The sequence below is a fragment of the Guillardia theta genome, assembly GCF_000315625.1.
Source record: "Guillardia theta CCMP2712 unplaced genomic scaffold GUITHscaffold_10, whole genome shotgun sequence".
Classification (NCBI taxonomy): domain Eukaryota; class Cryptophyceae; order Pyrenomonadales; family Geminigeraceae; genus Guillardia; species Guillardia theta.
In genome coordinates, this window is record NW_005434664.1 from 179,047 (window position 1) to 201,813 (window position 22,767).

At 53.5% G+C, this 22,767-nt stretch overlaps 7 protein-coding genes across 7 annotated transcripts; 2 read left to right on the forward strand and 5 right to left on the reverse strand.

Annotated features, from left to right (window-relative positions):
* Positions 1-50: 50 nt before the first annotated feature.
* GUITHDRAFT_134104 (hypothetical protein) lies at positions 51-7,382 on the reverse strand (the record flags this gene model as incomplete). The annotated part of the gene is made up of 5 exons (XM_005838661.1): positions 51-1,036; positions 1,269-4,644; positions 4,706-4,832; positions 4,965-5,791; positions 6,021-7,382. The coding sequence occupies 5 exons, from the start codon at positions 7,380-7,382 to the stop codon at positions 51-53; spliced, it is 6,678 nt and encodes a 2,225-aa protein (XP_005838718.1).
* Positions 7,383-7,859: 477 nt separating this feature from the next.
* GUITHDRAFT_150791 (hypothetical protein) lies at positions 7,860-8,311 on the reverse strand. Its single transcript, XM_005838662.1, has one exon. The coding sequence runs from the start codon at positions 8,251-8,253 to the stop codon at positions 8,056-8,058; it is 198 nt and encodes a 65-aa protein (XP_005838719.1). The 5' UTR covers positions 8,254-8,311; the 3' UTR covers positions 7,860-8,055.
* GUITHDRAFT_150792 (hypothetical protein) lies at positions 8,308-8,613 on the forward strand (the record flags this gene model as incomplete). The annotated part of the gene is made up of 2 exons (XM_005838663.1): positions 8,308-8,412; positions 8,464-8,613. 2 exons carry the CDS (start codon positions 8,308-8,310, stop codon positions 8,554-8,556), a joined length of 198 nt encoding a protein of 65 aa, XP_005838720.1. The 3' UTR covers positions 8,557-8,613.
* A 704-nt stretch (positions 8,614-9,317) lies between these two features.
* Positions 9,318-10,243, reverse strand: GUITHDRAFT_150793 (hypothetical protein; the record flags this gene model as incomplete). The annotated part of the gene is made up of 2 exons (XM_005838664.1): positions 10,188-10,243; positions 9,318-10,114 (listed from the first exon to the last, which is right to left on the reverse strand). Coding segments are annotated over exons 1-2 (809 nt in total), but the record flags the coding sequence as incomplete, so codon positions are not given.
* A 5,401-nt stretch (positions 10,244-15,644) lies between these two features.
* On the forward strand, positions 15,645-17,682 carry GUITHDRAFT_102348 (hypothetical protein; the record flags this gene model as incomplete). Its single annotated transcript, XM_005838665.1, has 4 exons — positions 15,645-15,704; positions 15,752-15,928; positions 15,987-16,151; positions 16,204-17,682. 4 exons carry the CDS (start codon positions 15,645-15,647, stop codon positions 17,680-17,682), a joined length of 1,881 nt encoding a protein of 626 aa, XP_005838722.1.
* A 394-nt stretch (positions 17,683-18,076) lies between these two features.
* On the reverse strand, positions 18,077-19,113 carry GUITHDRAFT_134108 (hypothetical protein; the record flags this gene model as incomplete). The annotated part of the gene is made up of 3 exons (XM_005838666.1): positions 18,077-18,095; positions 18,116-18,633; positions 18,679-19,113. 3 exons carry the CDS (start codon positions 19,111-19,113, stop codon positions 18,077-18,079), a joined length of 972 nt encoding a protein of 323 aa, XP_005838723.1.
* Positions 19,114-20,052: 939 nt separating this feature from the next.
* GUITHDRAFT_161406 (hypothetical protein) lies at positions 20,053-21,062 on the reverse strand (the record flags this gene model as incomplete). The annotated part of the gene is made up of 2 exons (XM_005838667.1): positions 20,053-20,143; positions 20,191-21,062. Coding segments are annotated over 2 exons (953 nt in total), but the record flags the coding sequence as incomplete, so codon positions are not given.
* Positions 21,063-22,767: the final 1,705 nt, after the last annotated feature.

Sequence of the window (22,767 nt, forward strand, 5' to 3'; positions counted from 1 at the left end):
CTCTTCCGGGCGTACATCGAGCAGCAGCTCTCAGCGTTGTGCAATGCAACTCAGGAGATATGAATCTTCAACTGCCCCTCCTCCTTCTCCTGTCCTTGCTGCGGCCCTTCTTCCTCCTCCTCCTCTCTCCTCCTTCGTCCGTCCTTGACCGCCCCCTCCTCCTTCCCGTTGCCATCTGCTCTCATCTTGTCCTCAAGCTGCATCGCCAGGATCCGCGCCTCCTCGTGCGCTGGGTCCATGCTGAGAGCGGCGTCGAGAAAGGAGCGGGCCTCCTCCAACCTTCTCCTCCTCCACCTCAGCTTGCCGAGCCGCACGAGAATGTCTGGCTCGTCGGAGTTCGCCTGCAGCGCGTTCAAGAGGAGGCGATCGGCCGCGAGCAGATTCTCCTCCTCCTCCCCCTCCTCCTTCACAGCCGCCAAGTTTGACAGCAGAACTCCGTCAGCTGGATGTAGCTGGACTGCCTCCTGGAAGACACAGCTGGCAGAAGCCAAGTCCTTCCTCCTCTTCCATAGGAACACTCCCCAGCTGTTGAGGGCCTGCGCATTGCGAGGCTGAAACTGTAGAGCTCGCACGTACATCCTCCCTGCCGCTGCCTCGTCCTCCACGCCCTCACACACGCGGCCGCAGCTGAGGAGGTCTTGGAGGTCGTTGGGGAGGAGGAGGAGACTTCTTTCGTACATGCTGCGCGCCTCCTCCAGCCTCTCCTCCTCCTCCAGCAACTCTGCCGAAGCTCGCATCGCCATCCTGTGCTGAGGATCCAGGACGATTGCTTGCTGGTACAGGTCAAGCGCCCTCGTCCGCCCTCCCTCTGTCTCCTCGTCCTCCGCCATCCCTTGCAGGAAGCGAACATGCCCGTTGCTCGGGTCCTGGCGGCCAATCTCCTCCAGCTCCTTCACTGCTGCGAAGAATTCTTCCTCTTCCACTTCCTCTTCGTCTCCGAGCCTGATCGCGTACTCGATCCTCCTCAGCTGCCAGTAGGTCTTGTGCTCACTCCTCCTGCTGCTCTCATCGATATGCTCCAGCAGCTCGTCGTCCTCTGCCAGACGATGAGAGGGAAAAGAGAAGGAGGGGGAAGGAGGAGGGAGAGGGAAGCAGCTCAAAACTCACAGGGTGAACGGGACAGTTGAAGAGGAAGAGCATGAGGAGCAGGAGCAGGAGCAGGAGCAGGAGCAGGAGCAGGAGGAGCAGGAGGAGCAGGAGCAAGAGCAGGAGCAACAGTAACAGTAGCAGCAGGAGAAGGCGAAGGAGAGGCGGGACTTTGTGCTCACCTGCTGTTTGTAGAGCATCCGCTAGCCCCCGCATCGCCTGCTCGTTGTAGGGGTACAGGGCGAGGAGGAGACGAAACCCTCTTATGACGCTCTCGATGCTGCAGCCCTCGTGCTGGAACAGCTCAGCCAGGAGCCTCGCGCGATGGAGGAGGAGGAGGTTGTCTGCTGGGCTAAGGAGGAGAGCTCGTTCGGTAGCCTCGAGGGAGGAGGAGAGGGTTGTGTTGCAGCAGAGCAGGACTTGTCTCGCTGCCCTCGCTGCTCCATGCAGTCTCCCGTCGTAGTATGCAGCTGGGTTGAGCGATTCTTGCTCCTCCCTGTCTTCTTCTGGGTGTTGCCTCTTCTCAGTTGTCTGCTTCTCCTCCTCCTCCTCCTCCTCCTGATCTAACAAGCAGGGAGCCATCTTCATCACCTGCTGCAGGAGAGGAAGGAAACGATCTCCCTTGAGGATACACGCGTCGATGAGTGCCATACGGAGGAGGGAGACGGAGGGAGACAGCAGGAAGAAGCCGCCGAAGCAGTGCATGAACGGGTCGGCGCTGCTGCGATAGGAGGCGATTGAGAGGTTGTAGGAGGAGGAGGCAGAGACATAGTCTCCTAGCAATTCTTGCACTTCCGCCAGCAGGAACAGAGCACAGGAAGAGTGATTGGAGGAGACAAGCTGCTGGAGCGAGTCAGCGAGACGACGAAGCTCCAGCTGAGAAAGTTTTCCTCCTCTTCCTCCCTGGTCGTCATCTTCCACCGCATGCCGCACCCGAGCCAACTGGTACCTGTACCTTGCAAGGAGGAGGAGTGGGTTGTGAGGGAGGAGCTGCTCTGCCCGATCAAGGAGAGTCAGAGACTGCTGGACTGAAGGCTTCTTGAGGAGAGGGGAGCAGCACAGGGAGGAGAGAAACACGTGCTCCACTGCTGGCTGCTCCGATCTGCACAGCTCATCCTCCGCCAACTTCCTGCAGGAGCCCAGCAGTCTCCTCGCGTGTCGACTCCTCCCCCGAAGATGCAGCAGCGCAGCCCGTGAGCAGAGGAGCTGCCGGGTCAAATTTCGATCAGGTGCGGCAACTTCAAGGCTGTCATGAGACATGTTTGCCATCACGTCTGCCTTCACATTCACCAGCATTGGCTCTGTACTGTTTCCTTGCTCCAGCCTGCCGGACGACGATTCGGATCTCTTCACTCGTTTCAAGAAGCTGCCAGTCTCCTCGAGCACTCGACTGATCGTTTGCTCGTCCCCGTACCTCTCGAGGACTTTCTCCATCCTCTCGATCTCACTCCTTGTCTTCCTCTTCGCAACTCGCAGCTGGTCAAACTCCCGCTGCTGATCCAAGTCAAACTCCAGCTCTTCGTTCATAGTCTTGTCAAGGGAGCAGGACGCCTGTTGCATGTCCTCGAGTCTCCTCCTGAGTCTTCTCAGCTCCTCCAGCTGCTCCTTGAGCTCCTCGTGCTTCTTCTCGAGCTTCTTCCATCGCCTCCTCTTGCCCCCGGGGCACGACAGAAACGAGCTGAAGAAGCCCAGCTGCGACGGGTCCTCGTTGTCTCCCTTCCGCGCATCCCCTCTTGCCGGTGCTCTTCCTCGCAATGCAAGTTCTTCTCCTCCCCTGACACCCCGCAGACTGAAAGAGGCTGCAAGATCCTTGAAGTAGGAGGAGGAGGAGGAGGAGGAGGAGGAAAGGTTCCTCCAGCTGAAGTACTTGAGCAGGGAGGAGGAGGCGCTTGTTCCGATGGTTCTGATCTTCTTGAACAGAGAGGGCGAGGACGCAGAATACTGTCTCTTCTTGTTCGTCGACTGTCTCACGACTTCCTCGTCCTCGCTCCTGCTCTTCATGGCAAGAGACAGACTGTTTCCAATCCTTTTCAGCACACTCTCCCGCTCCCTCCTTGCCATCAGGAAGGGCCATGGCGCCCTCCCCGTCATGTTTGCGGCCAGCTGATCAAGTTGCTGCCGGCTCACCCCAGCAGGAAGAGGAAGGTGGGTCCCGTCGGGAGAGCTGGCAATAGCCGCAAACTCCTGTACGCAGGCTTCGCCCATGAGGAAGGGAGACATGCGGAAGGCACGCTTGAAGAACTTGAACGCCTCCTCCTTCCTTTCTGTGCGGCTGTGATGATCGCCGAGGACGAGGAGGGTGGAGAGATGGTAGGGATTCAGCCTCAGCACCGCCCTCAGCATGCTCTCTGCTACTCGGCTCTGCGACGAGTTCGACTTCATCATCCCATCCCCCAGCACCGCGATCGCGTCGTGCGCCCATGGCTTCCCCAGGGCGTAGGAGGACGTGAGCGTGGCTTTCTGCCCTCGCTTCACCAGACCCTTCCTGGCAAGAGAAGGCAGTGCTGACGTCATCACGGTCTTGTACTCCAACCACGACTTGAGATGCGCAATCCCGTCCTCGAGCGATTTCAGACGGGCCTCGGCGAGGGCGAGGAGAACGGCAGCTCTCTCATCCTTGGGTCGATGCGACAGCAACCTGCGAGCGAGCTTGCTGGCCATCTCGGCGTTGAGGATCGATCTCTCCTCTCCCTCCTCCTCCCTGTGCCCAGAGTAGAGGAGGAAGTAACCGAAGTCCAGCCACACCCTGGCATAGGAAGCGTCGTCTAGGAACCCCTCAGCTGACCACAAGCTCTTCCAGCTGAACTTGTGCTGGGAGAAGGGGATCAAGGCTTCGCGTTTCAGCGGGGGCAACTTGTCAATGATGGTGTCGTTGGTGAAGAAGGTATTCTTGAGCAGCAGGAACCTCTCCTCCTCCTTCTCCTCCTCCTCCTTCTTCCGCTGTTCTTTCTCCTCTTTCCGGCTTCCTCCCTCTGTCTCCATCGTCATCCTCTCATCAGCAACCTTCATAGCCCGCAGGTAGAGATCGTGAGCCGAGGAGAGGTTCCCCTTCTCATGCCAGTCCCACTCGGCACAAGCTCGCAGGAGGCGAGTGTTGTTGGGGAACAGGCCCAACAGCTCCTCCAGCTTGTTGCGAACTTCCTCCCTCCCTCCCTTTGACTCCTCCCGCACTGCCCAGCTCAGTCCCAGCGCTGCATCAACCCTGTTCGGCTCGAGCTCGAGAGCATGCTGAAAGAGCTCACGTGCCTGCTCTAGATCGCGACAGACCGCAAAGATCTTGAGGTATTCCAGCTGGCTGTAGGCTGGAGTGTAGCTAGAGAGGTCAGCAGCATCGAGCGTTCGCTCCAGCTCGCTGCTCTCGTCGCCCTCCGGCAAGAAAATCTTCTGCTCTATCCTGACTCTCTCCCTCTTCTTGGACTTGATGTAATCGTAGTCCGGGGTATCTCTCAGCTCTGGCTCCAGCTCTCTGTTCAGCAGGAGCACGGCGTAGAGCACGGAAGCGTCTGCCATCTTCTTTCCCAGATCATCGTTGACTGTCCACTCCAACCCGTCCTTAGCCTGTTCAGTGTCAGTTCTCAAGCCTCTGCCTCTCGCTACCTCTCTTTCATGCGGTTCTCACCTGGTCTCTTCGCCCCATCACCGCGAGCAAGAAGACAGCATAGACAAACTGCTTGAGGGCACAGAACGGGTCGACCTTGACAGACATCTCTATTAGCATCTTAGCTGAGTTGAAGTCTCGACGTACACTGCGTACAAAGTTATGAGAGAATGGAAGGAGAAAGGCGAGGAGGGAGGAGGGAGGAGGGAGGAGGGAGGAGGGAGGAGGGAGTGTGCATGGCGAGAAGGAATGCAGGGAGTAGACGGTCTGCACAACTCACGTGAAAACAAATCTTCCATATGCATAAAGCATCTCCTTCCCGTAGGGGTTCAAGACGAAAGCACGCGAGTACAGCCTCTCAGCCTCCTCGAAGTCTTTGTGCTCGTCCTCCATGATCTCCCCGAGTTTCACCATCACCCGATCGTTCTCTGGGTAGAGAGCAAGAGATCGCTGCAGTAAGTCCTCTGCCTCATCCATCTTCCCGTCATACGCCTTGATCACTGCCAAGTTGTGGTAGGCTGTGACGTGAGGTGGGAAATTGGCTCCAGCAGCAGTCTTCATGGGACATTTGACCGCCTGAGCAAACGCATCCTCCGCCTCCGCCTCTCTCCCTTGACGATAAAGGAGGAGGCCGTAATCGCACAGAGCAGAAGCGTTGTCAGGAGTTTGCTCTAAGGTCTTGCAGTAGAATTCTTCGTCTTGAGACGCTTCATGCTCCATACAGTTCCAGCAGTCTTCAGGCCCTTTCACCTCATTCGCAGCAATCCATGCATCCACCGCCCCCTGAGCCTCCTTGGAACCAAACACCCACGAAGATCCGGGGACCTGAACTTCAGGCTGGAGGCATATTCCTCCGATGATCTGCCGCAGACGGAAGCGATACCCGTTCTTGTATATCCAAGGGGAGACCGTTGGATCTTCTATGCTCTTGAGACTTTCCTCCCGCTCCTTGTATAACTGCCTGTGCGCGTGCGCTGCTTGGTCCAAGGCATTCTTGAGGTAGGCAGAGACGGTGTTGGCATGAACCTCGCTCGGAGTTCTCCCCTTGGACGCCGGGAACTTATTCCCATTGAGGTCTACAAAGGTCATGTTGAAGTCCTGCCACTCCTAGGGGACGGAGAGTTCAGAGTCGAGCTAGAGAAATGACATATGGGAAGACATGAAGACTGGACAGCAACACGACAGGAAAAGTGAGCGAGAGAGAGCGAGAGATAGCAAGAGAGAGAGAGCGAGACAGAGCGAGACGGAGAGGGAGGGAGCGAGCGAGGGAGGAAGCGAGCGAGCGAGAGAGAGAGGAAGGTATCAACGATGTACAACATGCAGTCAGCCAACTCACCGTAAGATTCCTGGACCAGAGCGGTTTTCTTCTCTCCCTCTCCTCTTCGAGCCACTTCCTCCATTTCCTCCACTTCTGCAACCTCAAGAGGTTTTCACGTTTCACTTCCTCAAATGTCCACCCCGTGAATCCGGCATCGACCGGCTCGCCTTCGAGAAAAAGTCTGCAGATGTCTTCCTCTCGCCGTATGCGGCTGCCATTGACCATCTTCGTACTCATAATGACATCTGTCGGCTCATCTTCAGCTCTTTGTGCAGGAATCTCACAGTAGTCGGGGGTCCAAGTTACGTTCATGTACTGCTTCCTGTGCGCTTGCAGGACTTCTTGCCATGTTCGTACCCTGGTGTGATTGTGCACATTGAGCTGCCTCGCATCGATTTCTGCGCTGCTGGACGTCTCATTGCCATCGTCTCTGTCCAGGTCGTCGGAACCTTCACTCCCCTTATCACTCCCTCCTCCGCTCATCTCGTCGTCTCTCTCCCGCGCCTCCTTCCCCACCCGCATGAAGTCCTGATGCTGCATCGGAACATTCACGTACTGTATGCTCCTCCCAACCTCGTAATGATTGACGCCCCATCCTCCATCAGAATACTCGTCCTCCATCTCCTCCTTTGGTGTCGAGCCCCTCCCAATCCACCCGTTGTAGCCCTCGTGCACCTTGGGGTCGAACTCAGTCATGCCCGTGTAGTTTGGCCGTTGGCGGTAAAGGTACATGAGCTCGGGAAGGTGATCCATGGAGTCAGAGAGCTCATCGCAGGACTTGTTCATCTCATGGCGGAAATGATGCTCCACTTCCCCATACAGCGCCGGCGTTCCGTCGTCATAGCACCCGACAAACGTCTCGTTGTTTTCGCAGTCGCCCCATGTTCTGATATGCCCTGGAGGAGGGTCCATTGTAGCCTCGGGGCAGTCTTCGCCCCACACTGGACCAGCCCACCCCAGGTCCTTCTCGATGGGGGACCTCCAGTACGTCAGGTTCGGGTCCTCCGGCCTCACGTCTCGAGTGAAGATGGTGCCGGGAGGGAGATTGAATAAGTTGCTGATGTTGGAGTGGTCAGGAGGTGGGTAGTAAGGGGGCGATGGCTCTCTCGGCGTCGGGCTCTTCTCCGGCACTGATATGTCCCCTTGGATATCTGACAAGCTGATGTCTTCGCCTCCTCCCCTCAACCTCGTCTCTTCCTTGCTGCTGGACCCTTGAGTTCGCAACGGCCTGCTGATCAGCTTCCCCAACGATGGCCTGCATTGTTTCCTATGAAAAATGTTCCTTTGAGAGATTGTGTCCAGTCTCTGCTGCTCGTTGTATATGTGTCTTATCAGCATAAGTAAGAACGCAACGCAAAGCTGCTTTCTGGCAGAAGACATGTTACTCCTCCAACTCAGCGTTTTTTCAGGTCTCCATTCAAAGGATCAGAGAGAGTTCTATGTCTGTCTGCACCATAGTTCATCTCTCAGCACTCTCTCTTGCAATGTAGAGCTCATAAGACGTTGTCTTCACACGGCAGATGATATTAGTGCAATCATGTCATTTCCCGTGTCGATAAGTTTCCCACAGTCATGAATAAGTTCTTACGGCATAGCGATCAAGCTCTGTCCATCACACGCCATCAAGCATGTCTTTCCTGTGTCTTGACATGTTCTCGCAGTCTATCCCTCTCTCCAACTGCTTCTCAACGTCTCTCCCTCGTCCCCTCCCCTTCGCCATCGCTCTCGGACGCATCTCTTTTAATTTCCAGGCCTGCCCCAGGTCAATCCCGGCCCGCCCCAGCTTACAATGGCTGATGCGGGCCCAGATTCGGCATTGCATCTGGGGATGAGGGGGGATGAGGGTAAGTTGCCCTCGAAGAGGCATCGCGGAAATGCTGAGGTGAGTGGGAGTGAGATGAGAATGCGAAATGCGAGAAGAGCGAACAAGTGATGTGTCAAGGCGAAGAGAGGAGAAACAAGTATGGTTGACGGAAATATATGCGCGCTTCGTAGAGAAGATGTAGGTTGCGAAGTGAAACATTGGGCTGGCGGATGAAGGGAATCAGTACAGTCAGGATACTGCGAAAGAGGCCCTGTTGTTTTGTAGCGCAGGAATGAAAGGAAGAATTTGATTGTTGTCCCTCTTTTTTAATGCTAATGGCTTCAATCCGATGTTCATGAAATGTTGTCTCCACATCAAAGTTTCAAAGTGGTTGCTTGTCGAATCGATGTGCCGAAGGTTTCCTTGGTATGCGAATCTTGACATCATTGCAGATTTTCCATTCTCACACCAATCTGGGCTGGAACCAACCAGGAGTACATGATGGCACGACCATCCGAGTTCGCTGGTTTCAATTCCGACATCACGCCTCAGTACGATGATGGTACTGCCTACTACGTGGTGGATATCCCCAAGGGTAGCCCCAAGGTAAGCTTGTTGAGTTGTGCACGTAGAAGCATGATTGACGATGGATGCAAGGTTGCCGCTCAGCCTGGCAGCAATCATGCTTTGCCTTATCCTGCTACCTATGGGCACAAGCATCAGTTCGAGCACCAGGTTGGAATCTACTAGGTGGATGGTGTCATTGTTAGTTTCTGTTCGTCGCGGTCTATAAATTGAACAAGTACCATTTCGTCTGGTAGCAGAAAACCCAAATGACAGCGAAATATGCATGTTTGTACCGGGACTGATGTCAAACATTTATTTCCGGCTATTTCACACAATCGTCTGCCAATCTAACACAGCTCGTTCAAACAAGAAAAGAGTTCTGTTTAAATATCATTCTCACAGGAACAATCTGGTTTGTGAGAGTCGAATCGTTTGACCTCCCGAGATACTTGAGGGGAGACCGGTGAGTCAAAAGGGAAGTTGCCAATCCAATCCTTGCCAAGATTATCCCCATCCATGTAAGGCGAGTTGGCACAACGGGCGCATCCAGGGCCTAAGAAGCTCATGTAGTCAGGGTGAGGCTGCACCTTGGGATGCATCAAGGTCTCGGTGGTCGGAAGGCCTTCGCGAACAAGCTCCTCATTGATCTTGTCCTTCCTGAGTTTCGCACCAATGTCTTCAACCTCGTTGGTGTTCGCCTCAATGAAGAACACAAGCTTTGTCTGCTGATTGTCCTCCGGATCAGGAACAACCTTGTTCAACGAAATCTGAGTGACATCCACTCCCGTGACGTCAGCAAGGATGTTGAGAACCTTGTGCTGCACTTCATCATCAACCTGCGAGATTGGGAGGGGGAGGATGATCTTGTCATACACTGCTACTGGGGAGGTAGACTCTTGCAGGCCGAAGCGAGGAAGCATCTCGTTGATCCTTGCAGGAGCCAGCGAGTCCTTGAGGGTCTCAGCATCATCACTCTTGGCGTCCACGTTGAAATCGATCGCGCACTCCTCCTGGTGCCCGGGAATCGGTCGCACCCTCACAAGCTCCACTTGATCGCTTGTCACCCCAGCCGTTGCAGCAATAGCAGCAATGATCTTTCGCCGCAAATCATTGCTTGCACGGACATTGTCGCTTGAGTACGGCAGCCGAATCGCTTCGGAAATCATCACCGGCCATGAGGGAGCATGTCTCGCCATCACAGTCAGGAAAGCCGGATAGTCAAGTCCTCCCTTCGGCAGCTCCTCCTGCTCGATACTGTATTCCAGCTGTTTGGCTGAAGGGTTTGATCCAAGAATTTTGACCAGCTGCTGGAGATCATTGATCTTGATGTGTCCGTCGGTGTCTCTTGTGAGAATCTTACCTCCCCGCTTCTTGCTGAATGAATCGAAGGCCTTGCGATATCTCCTCAAGTTCTCATCGGGAATGCTGTAATGCTCTGCAATCTCTGCTTCTGGAGATTTCCCTGCTTCGCCCTGCTCTGCCCCGTCCATCCACTTGGACAGGTCGGAGTAGCAATCGCAACAGGGCCTTCCACATCTGGCATTAGAGTAATAGTAGTTGATGGGAAGCTCGACCGGGGCTGCTGGAACGAGATCATCTGTAAAGGAAGGGTCTGATGGGGACTGCATGCCCTTCACCCAGTCGATGTATCCGGGGTCAGATGCTCCCAAGGAAACTCGACGATTTGTTCTCGAGAGGAGCATGACTCCAAGGCAGAGGCCCAGAGCAAGGCCTGCGAGCACTAGAGAGCAATCAGATAACCTCAACAGACATGGAAGGAAGCATTGACGGCTCTAGAAGCAACTCTCTCTTACCTGCCAGTCCCGCATACTGCCGCGGCGCCCGCGCCATCGCGGCTCTTCACCTTTTTGGTTGAATCCGATTCAGGTCGGTTTTGGAGTGAGTGGAATCGATTTCATACATGAGTTGTAATCGATTTGAATCGACTGATGGAAATCGATTTGAGTCGGTCTACTACGTGTTCTCGCTTACCAGATAGCAAGAATCTTTAATAAATATTTTATTTTCAAAATAGAGATCAAATTCATTTATTTCGTAACAAAAATTGAAGTTTTGAAACAGAAAATTGAATCTTTACATCGATTGATTTGTTTCATGGAGTATGGTACACTTTAAAATTATTTTACAAAACTGCCGTTCAAGAAACATGAGCAGTCGCGTTTACCAGCGTACAACTTTAAAAACATAATAGCTGTTATCAAATTTTCAAAATTAGTCAGGAATATTGGAGTTGAACTTTCTTAATTGAGGTCAACACCTCCCTCCAGAATGTTATCATGCAGGAGTCGCGTCCCTAGTGCAGTAGGAAGGAGTAGAACAGAGGAGTGAGAGGAGGACAAAGAGGAGGACGAGGAGAAGATACAGAGGAAAGGAGACAGCAGGCGAGGTCATAGTTGTCAACAAGGTTTGTCTTGTCTGGAGCTTCCGTCGAGCAGTTCTACAGAACGGTGCGTGTGTTCCGAAAACGGTCGGGGTTCACTGGCTAGGTAGCAGGGATGAGTTCTAGCTCATTCCAAAACGTCGCTCGCACTGTAGGAGGGGAGCTGGCTAAGCAAGGCATCCTCATGGCGAAAGAAGTTCCTGGCTCGGTTGCAGCAGCGATCGGCATCGCTGGGTTCATGAGCTGGTCGTACCTGGCCATGCGAGGAGCCAACCCGGCATTGAAGAGGCAAAACAGACTCAGCTGGCTAGCCAAGAAGTCGATCACAGGAGGAAAAGCTCAGAGTGAAGATGCTTCGAATTCTGATGGGTATTTCAGCGAAGATGGATATGAAGTTGTTGAAAAAGAGCAGGCCAGCTGCGGTCATGAGAACGTTTCTGAAGATGAGGAAGAGGACGTGCAGTATCTTTGCGAGGAGGAAGTGGCTCAAAGAAATGTCGATGAAGTCTTCTCGGCTGTGATGAAACGTGATGTCAGCACGGTCAAGCGTGCAGTTGAGAAGAAGGTGGTGGACAGTACGACATGCGATGCCTACGGGAACACGTTGCTTATCCTGGCGGCTCAAAGTGGAAGCGCGGAGATAGTGTCGTTTCTGATCGAGAAGTGAGTATATGTGACTTTAGCTCTGAGAGACGGTGTGTGCTGAATGCATGTTTGCTTATTGCAGCGGGTTCAACGTCAATGCTCAGAATTGGCGCGGGCAGACAGCTTTGCATTTTGCATACGCCTTCAGCTATCATCAACTTTGCGATCTCTTGCTCTCGAATGGGGCAAGGTATCATCCAATCACTGCTTCTACCTCACTCTCACACCTTGCCCGTCCTTCAGATCGGATATTCGCAACGACTACAATATGACAGCAGAAGAGGGCGCATTGTCCGGAATGAGCTTTCCGATGCCCATTGCTGATCTTGCTACCTCGCAGGTTTATTTCTGTTTGCTCTTTTGATAGTGTATTGTTTCTCTTGACCGTCATGGTCGTGCAGGAGTCTTCAGCTCCTCGAGCCAAGGAGGCCCCAGGTGAGAATTTCGAGTTGAAGCTGTGAGCTACCTGTTGATGTTTTTGCTTGCAGTGCAACGAGGAGCGGAGCCGAAGACTTTGCAGGCACCTCAGAAGAAGGAGCATGGCAATGCTGACATGTCCGTGATTGCACAGGATGCTGGAAACAATCACTTGAACAGCAAGAGGATGATGACATCCAACCTTCCTGAGAAGACAACAGAATCGTACTTGGGAAGCAGCTCCCCTCGTGATGTTCCTCCGAATGGCCCCACGAACAGAGTCTCCTTTGAATCTCAGAAGTCAATGTCTTCGCTGCTCTCGTGGGGCCCCGAATTTGCATCCACGGCCTTCCCAAAGCAAGATCCTCAATTTGGAGGTCAAGCACGACGTTTGGACGCCCTTCTTCGGCCCTGACCCATTTTTCCTGACAGGGAAGAAGGTCGCTGTGAAGGAAAAGAGCGCTCCTAGTGCGCAATGCTCGCCTCAAGGTAAAAACTCCGGTGAAGACGACAATGGCGAAGCCGTTGTGGGTAAGGCCCAGCATTGCTGTGCTGGAGTGAATCCTTACCGACTTTGATTCCAAGGTGACATCATCGTGGATGATGCGGATGTGGAAACTTGTGAGAGCAAGGAAAGCAATATTGCTGCTCCTGCTCCTGCTCCTGCTCCTGGAGCACCTGGCATGTTTCCTCCCCCTCCTCCCCCTCCCCCCCCCCCTCCCCCACCTCGTCTGCCAGGAGGATCGAATGGAGCACCTGCTCCCCCTCCTCCTCCCCCTCCTCCTGGTATGAAGGCAGCTGCGGGTAGCAACGAGACGTCACAGCAGGGTGGAGTGCCAAAGATCTCCAAGTCTTGGGAAGTGATTCAACAGTTTCAAGCTCTCAACAGGTGATCCATGGCTTTTGCACGTTCTCGCATGACTCGAGGCCTTGGAAGGAGAGCGGCTGCCTCTGGCGGTCATGCAGGACGAAAGGGGAATGGAGAGGAGGATGCGTCTAAGAATGGCAAGCCGCAAGCAGCCATTGCTGACGCAGTGAAGCAAGAGCTTGAGATGAAGTCAAGCTACATGCGGCAAGTGGTCGCAGATAGGGAGAAATATGCAGAAATGATCCTCGATCTTGCCCGGCAAATCTCAAAGTTTGCACCGAAGAACATGGAGCAACTGGATGTCTTTGTCGCTGAAGTCGAAAGGCGTCTGGGGAAGCTGAGCGATGAAAGAATGGTACTCAAGGCTGAAAACTTCGCCAGCGTTTGGCCCGAGCGGAAGCTTGATGTGATGCGAGAGGCCATAGCAAAGAAGAATGAGTTTGAAACTCTTCTGAACAGCATGGATGTGACCAGTGAAAGGTGGGGAGCAAGAAGTAACGTTCGAGACGAGTTGGTTCATGTGATGGAGAAGTTCCAACAAGTGAAGCCGCAAGTTGACACGCATGTCCGCGAAAAAGACGATCTACAGGTCTCCTCCCCGTCTTGTCTCTTGCTTGCCTCCCGCGTAAGTTCTTCCGATCGGCTGATGTGTTTCCTAAACAGCGGAAATTCGCACACGACAAGATTCCCTTCGACTGGAACCTGCTGAAGAGGATTCAGCATGGTACAGTCGGTCTTGCCAACTACGCCATGTCCATGGTGCTGTCTGCCTACCATCGCTTGCAAGACGAGGCGAATTCGAACGAAGTTCAGCATATGAGAGCCCTGATGGAGGAGGTCAGGCGTGTGATGGAATTTGCCTGCTGTAACTATTCTGGTCCAGGCTCTGCGGTTCGCTTTCAAGTGCCATCAATTCGCCGGTGGTTTCGATCAGGTCAGTGGCCAACGAAGTCGGCGAGCTCATGCTGATGCGGCTGCTGCAGGAGACAACCTCTCTCTTCGTGGCATTGAACTCTGCTCTGCATCCGCAAGAGTCGTCAACGCCAGCTGAAAGTTGAGACCCACATCGACTCTTACTCACTGTCCGTGTACCAGCACCTGCCCTTGTTTTGTAGAATATTTCTAGTATTGTCCTTGTTAACAGAGCTATCTCGGAACTGCACTTTCTGAACACTGTGCCGAGTCGGAAATTGACCGGGTCCAGGGGGCCTCGAAGCCCGGCGGGCTGGGCCCGGCGGGAGGCGGCTGCCCGGGTCGGACCCGGTCGGTCACCGTCGCACCGTGGCATGTCTTCAGTGCCGCCACTAAGCCGGTGGCAACATGGGAGGTTGGCCCGGAACTGCCCGGCCGGGCGGCCGTGGGCCAGGCCGCGCACCGTGGCTGACTCCGGGACTCGACCGTCCGATGAGAGTCGAGTCTGAGTCCGATCGGACTTTGACTGCTGAGTTACTGAGGTGAGGGTCTTGTTCCCGGAACTTAAAGGAGGCAGGGGGCCCGATTCTGTGAAGTTTTAAAGAATTTGTTCAAAACTTGTGACAAAATTCCAAATATAAAGCTCGTACAGAGAATACCAACAAGATTTTCAAAATCTAAAACGATATAGCCTGAGATAGCCCCTAGGAGGACTCTTGGATCATAGGACCCGCCCTATGGATCGGTACCCGTTCATTCAGCCATGATTCCCCGACTTATGGAGATAGGGGTGTCGTAAGGTACTACTGGTCCTGACTCTGTGAGACACTACTATGGTTGAGGTAGGGTGGGGTAGTGCTTTCTGGTACGTCGTAGAGAACAATCTTTTGGACATTTCCAGGACCCGGTGGTTCATCATGGGACTGATAGGGTGGGGTGGGACTTTGTAGACTTGGCAGCCTAGAGGCCGAGGGGTAGGTGGCCCGGGTTATGGTTTTTAAAAGTTTTCAGGGGTGGTGGCATGATGGGGGTGGAGTACTCAAGCATATGGGTGGGTCCTTTCACTGTCAATGGAGCTTTGCTCTTCAAGTACATCGTAGGGGTGGTTGAAGGTTTGGGAAGGGGACGCGGGGGTACTGTTTTTTTTATCAAAATATCTCTGGTGGGGTACTAAATTTTTGGAGTACCTACCCACGACACTGGTAGTATCTGAACATGATCCCACCCCTAGTGGTATTTGTCCCGTCAATTGTTGACCACAACAGAGGACCCCACCCAGTCCTGGGCCGGGCCATGGTCCGATGACCCCCTTTATCTCCCCAACACGAGAACCACCCACCCCATGAAGCATCCAAGTTGGCTTCAAGGGAATCATGCCTGCCTGCCACAATGACCACCCCCTCTTGATACCCCCCGACCCTATCGCACGCACCCCCCGAGCTCCGAGGCTCAGTAGTACTAGGGGGTCCACTGAAGGAGGCGCACTTGAAGGCGGGTGGGGTCCAGAGATGATATAAGTGGTGGAGAAGGTGGTGTAGACGTGGGGGTAGGTGGGTCCTGTGGCGTGGATGGTGATGCACAGTGGAAAGTGAAGGAGAAGAGAGGAGAAGCTTGAGGAGCGGAGAGATCAGGAGGTGCAGCGAAGGCGCCGAGGAAGGAGAGAAGAGCTGGAGGAGGACACTGGCACCGTGAAGGTCGAGAAGCGTTCTTGTACCTACAAGACGCTTCTGCAGTGTTGGTCAAGCCCTTGCAAACTCTCCACTGCAAGCTCCGAAGGGATTGCGGTTTGCTGCTCTACCGCGGCTCCAAGCATTCGACACTGGCACTGAACTTGTTCTCAAAAAGAAATTCTTCTTTCACAACAGACTTTGCGATCACCATCCAAGACGCGACGCTCCTTACCGAATCAAAACTTACAACACCAGGCTTGGGCTTCGAGGATGTCAGGAGGACCAAACGGGCGAGTGAAGAGAGTTTGAAAGGTCTCGACTAGCCAGCGGATTGACAGATTGAATCATCGACAACACGATGTCGAATGCTGATACCAGAAAACCTGAGCCACAGAGAGCTCTGAAATACACTTACGATGTATTCAATTCCTGCTTGCCCTCACGTTACTGACGGACACATATCAGGCGTACAAAGAGAAATGGACTAGTCAAGAATGCGTCGTCATGGTAGCCCGTAAACCATTCCAAGAGGGAGGAATGAGATGGTGCTACAAAATGTATGAGATCGACAAAGACGGCAAGTACGCCCCGGGTGTCGCCAAAGTCTTCAAGGATGATGCCCTTGACGACGAAGATGAAGAGGTGAACGAGATTCATGCTCAAGTTTGTTCTGATCTTTATTGCTGACCGTTTTGCACAGGAAATTGCAAAAATCTACTTTGATGAAGCCATGACACAGACAGTGGCGGACAGCTTTGCAAAGCAGTTCGATCTTGCCCTTGGAGAGGAGAATGAGCAGTATCATTGTCGCTTCTTGCCAGTGAAAGTTCTTCACCTCGTTGGCAAGGGAGTGAAGGATGCTTTGGTAATGCTATAGGCTTCATGTGACCTTCGATTAACATGTCTCGTTTTTCCAGTGCAATGTTGAGCCTTATCTGCAGGGCGAATATGTTAAGCACAATGACAACGATGGTCATGTCGAAACAGAGTACGAGGTGCCCCAGGCGTTCAGTCATTTCACCTGGGAGTACTCGAATCAGCTCATCCTCGTTTGCGACATTCAAGGTGTCGGGCATTACTTCACCGACCCTCAAATCCACAGTCATGACGGGAACAGCTTCGGCATGGGCAACTTGGGACAGGAGGGCATTGACAAGTTCTTGACGTCCCACAAGTGTAACTCTATTTGCAAGTTGATCGGACTGGCAAAACCTGAGAAGAGGAACGGAAAGTGGTACATCGGGCAGGGCTCCCGATGCCACGAGTCAGTTGCCAGCAGGACGCCAGGTGGGACGCAAGCAGGGTTGAAAAACCCCAAGAAGTGGGATGCCAACATGTACGATGGGGCGATGAATCAGGCCATCACCAAGGTGACGAAAAGAAAGGGACAGAAAGATGCAGAAGAGCCCAACATTGAGATGACGCAGCAACAGTTGCAGTACCTTCAAACTAAGCTCCTCATGCTCATTCAACAGCAAGGAAGCATGAATCAGTTGCTCCTTTCCCCCCAGCGGAACGCAAGAAGACCTCCTCCCAAGAGGGATGGCTCACAACAGAAGCTTCAGTCTGACATTGAACCCGATTCCGGTCGTAGTCGCAGTCCTTACCGTGCCGCAAGCCCCTCCAATGACCGACGAATGAGCCCGGGAAGGCCCCAGAGCCCGGGGCGAGCACAGAGCCCGGGACGAGCACAGAGCCCGGGGCGAGCACAGAGCCCGGGGCGAGCACAGAGCCCGGGGCGAGCCAGTGCCAAAAGAGACAAAACTCGTTCAACTGGCAAGATCTCGTCGAGCTATGACCTTCCCGACGCTGAGGCATATCAGATGGCGTCGCCATCTGGACCGCGCGCAGTGTCTCCTGTCGGGTTGCGAGCTGCTTCCCCGATGGGCCGAAAGTCGCAGAGTGACGTCATCAAGTATCAGGAGCAGATGCCGCACCTGAAGCGCGCTCCATCGAATGAGTTCTGCTGGAGTGCAAACATGGGCGAACTTCGTCGCCAGGGCTCCAGCAGTGCTGTGCTCGAGGCGCAGTCAGCCATGCAGGAGATGCAGATTAGAACGAGTGGAGGGAAGGAGCATCTCAAGCTCTCCTCCCTCATCGAGAACGAGAGCAACGAGGAAGAGCATGTTGTCTGCAAGTACTGCAACGTCTCTGGCAGTGTCACGTTCGTCCAGAGCAAAGGGGCCCACCACGACAAGACTTGCCCTCGATCAGTAGACGAGCAAGAGAAAGTTGAGAAGCCTAGGAGGCAGTCTGCCTTCCACATTCAGATGACAGAGCTCCAGGCTCAGCTGCAGGCGCAGACAGAAAGGATCAAGGGGTTGGATCCCAGCATTCTTGCCAAGAGGAAGTCGGAAAGCTTTGTCGAGGCGTCACCTAACTACGACAGGCTGTAACTTCCGTTATCTGTTGGCTGCTGAGGGTTTCCCGTTGGATTCTTTGTAGTCAGCAATTTTATATATCGAACAAATGGAAAGGGGTCGCGGGAAAGAAGCTACTGTACCATCGGAGTGCCGTGCAGCCAGCGGGGGAGTTGTTAGTCAGCTGCTGAGAAGGAGGGAGCAAGAGATGTGTTCATCATGGCGACTTCAACGCTCCCTGAACTTGCTAGTTACTCTTCATCATACCAGGATTGCCTCACCTTTCTGTTGCACTTCAGCAGAACTCCCCTCCGCATGCACCGCTCCAGTCTCCCCTTCGCTCGTATCGTCCACAGCTGAGAAGTCGTTGGTGATATCTAACGCTCCTCCTTCGCTCTCTCGCCGCAACACCGCAGATTGTTTCTTCGTCTCACTGGAGTCCAAACTCCCTATCGGCATCAGAACACACTGCGACGTCCCCAGCCAGAACTTGAAGGGCAGGTGGACCACGTGAACTGTCTGCATCTGCAGAGGAACTTGCTTCCCTTGCTTCAGGATAGTCGTGGGGTTTGTGCTACCCAGATCCACCACATGCGCCTGCGTGTCCTGATTGTTGCTCAAGTCTATTCTTACGTGCTTCCTTGAGACAGCCTTGTCCTTGATGATGACGTCACAATCCACATCCCGTCCTATGAAGTTGGTCCCCATGTACAGGGGGTGCCTCACTCGGTTGCCCTTCTCGCAGAGCACCTGGGTGAGCAACGGGGCGTGAGCGGGAGGGGAAGGGGACGCGCGGGGAACCTCGAGGATCGCGGCGGGGCTCATCTTGTTGGCAACATCGTCATCGGTGAGGATCTCCAGGCATCGCGTCAAACCAACAAGCAAGGCAAGGGGAAGCACCTGAGTTTCATCTGATCCATGTCCATCGTCTCCCTGCTTGTCCGTCCTGGGCTTCTTCCTCTTCCTCTCAAAACTTCGAGCAGCAACCTGGCAAGTATGAGGACGCGGCAAGGGGCTGCCGACGGGACTGACCTTGTGGGGGTTGGGGCCGAGAACGTCTATCCTCCTGGAGCTCACCAGCCGCGCTTTGCTGGAGGTCTCGAGGAAGTACTTGTATTCTTCGGGGTGTTTTGCTCGCAGGTGCTTCACAACATTCGAGTTGCTCCCATCTTTTCCCATGTTGATCATCCTCCCGCAGAACTCTCCTTCATTCGGGATGAGGCACACCACAGTCTTGGTTGCTGCCGCTTCCGCGTTCTCTTCCGGCTCTAGCAGCCCTACAAACCTCCACATGCCGCTACCTGCCTGCCCTGACTTCCCTGGAGGCTGACAGAACTTTCTGCCCCTCCACGACGTCGGCCTCATGATCGCAGGGGCTGTCTTGGACGCGCTTGAATCGCTCGCGCCAACCTCAGCCATCGGCACAGACACTGGCTGGGACGAGAAGACTTCGACGGAGTCGGCCATATGAAGTCCTGGAAGAGAGAGAATCAGTCCATGAGACAGTCTCTTGCACAGGCGGTGCAACGGAGCGTCCCCAGTCAACAGTTCTGATCTCAGATTGTAATCTAGTTTCATCTGCCATTCTTCATATGTTGCTGCTCCTGCGCTGATTATATCCCTCCATCTCTCCTCCTTGAGAGGTGTTGCTCCAAATGCTATGCTGGTTGTATAAACCCTCGTGATTCTAATCTCAATCTCAATCTCAATCTTCTCTGATCTCTCATCCATACTCATCTCATTTATAGAATCATCCATCACAACATCAATTCTCTGTACATCCTTTCTCTCCCTCCATCATCCCGCCCATCATTTTCTTGCTCAATCTTTCATTGAGTTTTTTGATGTTTCTTTTCCTTTTCCTTTTCCTGCCCCTGCCTCTGCTGATCATTTTCTTTGTCTTCCTTCTTTCTCTTCCTCATCATCGCTAGTCTTCCTTCTTTCTCTTCCTCATCATCACTAGTCTTCCTTCTTTCTCTTCCTCCTCATCACTTTCTTGCTGTTTGTACCTACTGGTCCCCTGCCATGAAAGATTGTCAGTATTGACTATATGGCCTTGGGACTGAAAATATTTGAAAATATTGACTACAGGGCACCGCATAATAACTCACGTGGCTCTTGTAAGGTTCCTGATCATCCGATGATCATGACAACGACGGAGCACTACAATCAGCACTACCAGCACTACCAGCACTACCAGCACTACAATCAGCACTACCAGCACTACAATGAGAACTACCAGCACTACAATCAGCACTACCAGCACTACAATGAGAACTACCAGCACTACCAGTACTACATTCAGATCAGCCCTACAATCAGCTTTACCAGGCTCAAATCAGATCAGGATAAATTTAATCAAAGCGGCAGGGCATACAAACTGAACCTGTGCACGATACAACACAAAAACGAATTGTCAACACACATACACACTGGTATGCTGTAAATGGTGCCGAAAAACAAGCTTGAAATTGCGAGAACCAGCCGATGATACAGCCTGAGGAAAAAATTGAGAAACAAACAACATAAGGAAAAAAACATCACCTGGTTTAGCGCAAAACCATATTTCAAAAGTCCAAAAAGACATGACCCTCCCGCACCATCGTGCTCTGGACCGCTCCCTTGTCTACTCCTACACGGAGCATCTTGAAGTACTTGCTGTACCGCGGGTCGTCCTTGAGCTTCACCACGACTCCCGCGAAGGCTCCCATGTCCGTCGCAGACGAGGGGTCCCGCTCCAGGATGCTCGGGTCGTGGCCCTCCCGCACCATCGTGCTCTTGACCGCTCCCTTGTCTACTCCTACACGGAGCATCTTGAAGTACTTGCTGTACCGCGGGTCGTCCTTGAGCTTCACCACGACTCCCGCGAAGGCTCCCATGTCCGTCGCAGACGAGGGGTCCCGCTCCAGGATGCTCGGGTCGTGGCCCTCCCGCACCATCGTGCTCTTGACCGCTCCCTTGTCTACTCCTGCACGGAGCATCTTGAAGTACTTGCTGTACCGCGGGTCGTCCTTGAGCTTCACCACGACTCCCGCGAAGGCTCCCATGTCCGTCGCAGACGAGGGGTCCCGCTCGAGGATGCTCGGGTCGTGGCCCTCCCGCACCATCGTGCTCTTGACCGCTCCCTTGTCTACTCCTACACGGAGCATCTTGAAGTACTTGCTGTACCGCGGGTCGTCCTTGAGCTTCACCACGACTCCCGCGAAGGCTCCCATGTCCGTCGCAGACGAGGGGTCCCGCTCCAGGATGCTCGGGTCGTGGCCCTCCCGCACCATCGTGCTCTTGACCGCTCCCTTGTCTACTCCTACACGGAGCATCTTGAAGTACTTGCTGTACCGCGGGTCCTCTTGTAAGGACACGGTTGTTTCGGGGCCGTTGGCTTCTGGGTTCTTTTGTTTTCTTCCGACAAATGACATCGTTGTTTTGACGTCATTTTCTTTGTTTTTTGTTTGTGTTTCTTCTGTTTTTTCTGCTGTTGTTGTTGTTGTCTGTTTTTGTGGTGGTGGTGGTGGTGGTGGGTATTGCGGAGGCGAGGAGAGCATTTCTTTCTTCACCGTGGATACCTGCATGGCTTTTGGCTCGGACATTCCCGGATAAAATGAACCAGGTGGACTACCGGTGCTATATCCTTTATCCTTGTGGATATTTCCTAGGTGGGTGTGCACTGATTCCCTAACTTGACCGGTGCATTTCCCAGATTTTACGGGGGTAGGGTAGAACGCGGCAGCTACAGCTGTTGGGAATTTGAAAATGATTCATGGTGTTTTGAGTAGTATATATACTTTGGCATTGATCGCTTTAGTAACTCGGCGGCTGGTCAAGGTGTATATCACCCCTACCTTTTTGACAGTTGCATTGTTTTTGGGAATCATAGTGCTGAATTGCGCGGGATCGATTACCACTCTGTACACAACAGAAGAATTCTCAAATCACTTGACAGTGACCTGAACTGACTACCGTTGACCGGCGTACAGTGTGACTTGCCAGTACGGAAGTGACTTAAGTTAGTCGACGCCTTTTTGTCACAGTGCTCGCTACCGTCAGTCATTCGGTTCCATCGAGTGTGGAGAGCGATCACGGTGGTCAGCGATGGGATCCTGAGTCTCGGATCTCCACGGCCCATTTTCCCTGTACTACCAGGCTGCGGTATCGGAGCTCCAAACTTGAAGACAGAGGCTCAGTCAGATCATGCTTGCCGTCACTCCTTTTCAATTTCTTCTACAACGGTAGTTACTGGCGGCTCCTTCAGTCTGTTAGGGTTCGAGCCTCGCGTGGCAGGCCCATCTAGCCTGCTAAGTTGAAGCGGCTCACTGACGGCGGAAGACGCTTCCGCCGGGGAGCTCTTGCCACGGTTGTCGGACGTCGACTTGCTGGGTCGACGGCCGGGCTGAGTGTATGCGGCAACAGCAGGATGCGGGGATGATGGAGATGAAGTCAAGGCATCTCACTGAGCTGTCAGTGACAGCATGTAGGTCAAGCTCGTCTCCACCGTCCCTCGAGAACAGCCATCATTCGGATACATTCAGGTACGTTGCCGCACTTGAAGTGTATGAGGACTTCACCTAGGTGACCTCATCCTCGCCCGTCAGGTCACTGAGCTGCTTCTGCAATTCGACTCTCGTCCTGACTCCCCGGCCGTCACGCCAAGAGATGCCCCGTGGCTGCTCGGTCTCGGAGCGAGTCAACGGACGACCGGCACTGTCTGTTTGCTGGTGTTCTCTTGTATGGTTAATGACAGTAAAGTTGTGACAACGTGACCCGCTGTCTTGATTTGGTTGTTCTAGAGGAAATGTTCCCTTGTCGATCAGATTTCCCCATAGATACCTGTGATGGGTCAGAAAGTTGTGAGGACATAGCGAGGAAGAGTCGAGGGAAAGCGGCGGTCGAGATTGAGAATTAGATATGAGAATGATTGTATGCAGTAGCAAGAACAAAACGAGGATGAGAAGGAGATTGCGAGGGAACATATTGTGTGGGTGGTGGACGATGATGAAGATGGTGATGGATGATGATGATGATGATGATGATGATGATGATGGTGAGGAGGAGGCAAGAAGTGTGTCGGATAGGAGGGGCTGGAGGGTTATGGGATGTAAAGGAGGGTTCAGACAAGTAGCACGA

Coding starts and splice junctions, on each gene's coding strand:
- GUITHDRAFT_150791 (XM_005838662.1), bottom strand. CDS start 8,253: ATGATGTCAAGATTCGCATACCAAGGAAACCTTCGGCACATCGATTCG.